The following is a 4,037-nucleotide window of genomic DNA, read 5'->3' as shown; positions in this document are numbered from 1 at the left end:
GCTCCTCTGGCTCTCAGTGTGCGTTTCTTTCCTTCTAGTTATAGAATTTACACTCAGCCAACCTTCCTGTAGTTCTGGATGATGTCCGTTTTGTGTTTTTGAAGTAATTTCAATTGTTGTGGGAGGCAGCAATTTCCCGGTGTTTATCTATGCCGCCATCTTAGTTTCTCTCAGGGCTGTGCATTTTGTAGTGGCTGCTTTGTTGCTTAAATTTCAGATTTTTTAGATATACTCTGGTCTGGAGTGAACATCATTCTGAATTTAGTTTACATATGTAACACATTTATATGTCTTGACCTAAATGGAGTTATTTTATTGGATGACCATTTGAATGCATTAAATACTGTACTTACTACCTTTTATTTCAAAGGATGATCTTTTTATGACTTTGCCCTGAAATTCTGGGGGTGCCTCTCTATACTATCATACCCTGTATTTTAAACTAGACTACTTGATGTTCTCTGGTTATATCCCTCCCCTCCAGTGATTTTGGTTTTCTCCTCATGCTCTTTCTTCCGCCTGGATTGTTGAAATCCTTCCACTTCAATAATCCCATCTTGGATGCCTCCCCTTCTTGATTCCATAGACTTGATGTGCACTTTCTTCTTTGAATTGCAAACCTTTATTGTGGCACTGTCTTATTCTGCCCTATATTAAAGTTACTTGTTTTATCCTTCCTATGAGGACAGCTTCACATATTGTGTTATTATTTGTTTTTTGTTTCCTGTAGTTCCTGATATAGTTAGTAGGTGCTCATACATTGCGTACCGAGTTAAGTAAGATTTCCTCTTACCTCTAGACTGGTGGCTCTCAAAATATGGTCCCTAGACCAATACCAGCATCACCTGGTACCTTACTGGACATGCAAATTCTTGGTCCCCATCGCAGACTGACTAGGTCAAGCACAATTGATCTATTGTTTAACAAGCCTTCCAAGCCCAAATTTGAAAACTGCTGTAGTCTTTCTAAAGAGGTGTTATCTAACCTCTTTATCAAGAGCTTGGAAATCTGGAATACATTCCAAGACATTAAACTAATCGCTAATCCAGTGCCTACTGCAAGTACCTACTTCACAAGACTATGAGGGACTTCAGAATGAGACAGTGTCTGTGAAAGATACAATATGGTTGTTGTTTACTTCTGGATTGTTCTGTCCCCTAGATTTCACTTCCCCCACAACCTTCTCATCTTTCATGTTTCAGCTTAAATGCCATCACCTCCAAGGAGCCATCACTGAATATTAAAGTCTGATGCCTGAGCCTTTTTTTAAGCCAGCACCCTATTTATTTCACTTAAAGCACAAATTACCATCCATAATTATTTTATTGTTGGTGTCCTCCACTGGACAGTCAGCTCCATGAGGCCAGGAACCCCGCCTGTTTCCTCCAGTCTCACCAGTGCCTCACACATGGGAGGACTCAATAAATATGTGTTAAAAAAATAATTGCTAACCATAGTCACAATAAAGAAGTGAGCTGTTTTGTATTACATCTGACTTAAGGAAGGTGTGAAACATAGATTTCCATTGGAAAGTTATATACAAGTCCTTTCATTACAATTTTAGTCATTTGGGAAAATTTTTTATTTGGCATTTCCACAATTTTTAAAATATCTCGAGTTTTTTCCTAAACTGGTTATGTGCATAAACATTTTTTGCATTTATTGAATTTATGAATAGTCTAAATCTATGTACTTAAATTTGCTCACTATCCTAGAACCTATCTGCAAATCAAGTTCAGCTCTGGAAATGAAATATTGAGTATCTTCTGAATTTTAGTTATTATTTTTCATTTAGAGCTTCCCTTGGGTGTCAAGTTTTAAATTGCCAGGAGAACCCCAAAAGAAAGATGTGTTTATCATTATAAAATAGAGATTTTAAGCAGAAAAGACCACCTTGCCATGCATGTATGTTCTGATGGTAGGCCATGAGGCAAAGATCTATGGGAAAGATGGATGAAACCTTAGAGAAGAGTTTAAGACAGAAAGGTTATTGTATCTGTGGAACTCATAACTTGTGTGGATTGACCTGCAGTTCTTAGAGTTCTTTAGCTACTTTAGTGGCTAGAAAGTCAATCAGAGAAAAACCATGATTTGCAAGCTTTCATCTACTTCAACTATTTTTAGGATTTCCAGTTTCAATAGGCTATTTGTTAATGAATAATTTAGTTTCTTCTAGGAGATGCAGGATACTGAAATCTCAGTTAATGGCTTTAAATGTTCAGTGCTGGTAAAAAGTTGTTGCTTATGGTAATTCTTTTGAAATTAGCTCACAAGTAATATAGCCATGGGATGTATACAAGGAGGAACAATTATAAGAGGACGCCCTGGTACTTACTACCTGTCTGCCTCTACTGATATTCTTATCTTGTGAAAGCTGCTCCTCCAGTCCGTATAACTTTTGGAGAAAGAATAAACTGTATGTTAGTGAGAGGAAGTTTCCATATTTGGAACTTTATCATCTGGAATCTATATTCATATATCTCAGTGGTCATCAAACTGAGATGTACACACTGTAGAGCTGACCATTGTGGTAAGGAAAGAACATACTAGAATGTCTATATTTTAATCTAATTTAAAATTCATACTTTTTGTATATCTTTAAAAAAACACGTAATAGTACAGTAGTATATGTACAGAGTTTGTAAACAAAAATGCTTGTAATGGGCATGTTTATTCAGAAATGTCTAGTGACAGATGTACTCAACCAGAAAAGTTGAGACCATTACTATATGCACTAGGTATATCCGATAATTAAATTTCATAGGCAAGTATGTGTGTTATTAGAAGGTTTTGGTAAGCAAGGCATATTTCAGTTCTTTAGTTTGCTATTCTGTTTTCCTGTATTTCAGTGTGAAGGGTGAAGCTGAAAATAAGTTCATTAATATTTTTTTGGTATCATCAGTAGCTTCTCATTTCCCCCCAGCCATGTCGGTGTGTTCCCAGTAATGTCTTCGCTGTCTTTCAGTCGTTAACTCGTCCTTTGGGTAAAGCATGGATAGTCCATGCTTCATGGTCCTTCTGTCTTTGTTTTTATTGTAGCTTCAGGGGCCTTGTCGAAGTTAACTCGTGGATTAAAAGATGAATCCATGGCTTATATTTATCATTGCCAGAATCATTACTTTTGTCCGATTGGCTTTGAAGCAACCCCTGTTAAAGCTAATAAAGCATTCAGGTAAGCATTTCTGTATGTTACGTGGATACCTGACCATAAAATGTGTTGTAGAAAGCATTTAAGAAATATTTAGTGCTTAGAAATCGGAAGACTTTAGTGATTTGCTTTCCTGATATGAAATAATATTATTCTGTAAACATTTGCGCTTATTCTTTTGCAGAATTGCATTTGGTTGAATTCTGTTTATTTCTTTGACAAAATTATTTATTTAAAAAATTAATTTATTAAGCCGACTGAATTTTAGTACTTTTTCCCCTCCTTAGCAAGTTTTCTTCATGCTTGGTTGATATAATGCCAGGATAGTTAAAAGCAAAGGAAGAAGAGTCCTATTTGAGAATGGTGAAGAGGCCATGAATTCTTTTAGTAAAAGTATTGCTAGGCATGGTTTTCTTCACCCAGCTAAGGTTCTGATTTTGTTCTGTTTATTTTTTGCATACTTGAAGAGGAAGAAGAGGTAGCACTCTCCTCTCAGAGAGGACTGAAACTCAGGCTGGGAGAATGTGGCTTGGTCATCAGGGGGATAGGATGGGTTCTTTGAGACTGGACGCCATGTGAACTTTGTATCCCACTCAAGGCATTTGGAGTTGGGCAAGAGTGGAGGGTTGTGGGGGGGATCTTGAGACAGGCAGGATCGAGCTGGGAGAAGCAGGATGTTGGACATAGAATTTTGTGAATGTTGGGTAAGAGGAAAACTACTTGGTTTCCCCAAATCCTGAAATGTTTTATTCATCTCTCTGGAGGTGAGGTATGTTGTTTCTTATGTGGTTTCACCCTGCAATGTCACCTTATTCCAGACATCTATCACATGCAAAACATGAAAAACTAGGTACTTCTACTTTGTACCCTATGGAGGAGCATTTTCCAC

General features: G+C 37.1%; 1 protein-coding gene across 4 annotated transcripts in view; it reads left to right on the top strand.

Moving 5' to 3' along the window:
• BIVM (basic, immunoglobulin-like variable motif containing) overlaps positions 1-4,037 on the top strand; it is a 32,516-nt gene that overhangs the window by 23,885 nt on the left and 4,594 nt on the right. For all 4 annotated transcript variants that reach the window (XM_006752919.2, XM_015559223.1, XM_006752920.2 and 1 more), the window contains exon 7: positions 3,040-3,172. In XM_006752919.2, coding sequence (XP_006752982.1) covers positions 3,040-3,172 — 133 coding nt within the window. The remainder of the gene's footprint in view (positions 1-3,039; positions 3,173-4,037) is intronic.

The sequence above is a fragment of the Myotis davidii genome, unplaced genomic scaffold (genome assembly GCF_000327345.1).
Source record: "Myotis davidii unplaced genomic scaffold, ASM32734v1 scaffold450, whole genome shotgun sequence".
Lineage (NCBI taxonomy): Eukaryota > Metazoa > Chordata > Mammalia > Chiroptera > Vespertilionidae > Myotis > Myotis davidii.
The sequence above is the reverse complement of the archived record's forward strand: the minus strand, read 5'-3'. Positions and strand labels throughout refer to the sequence as shown.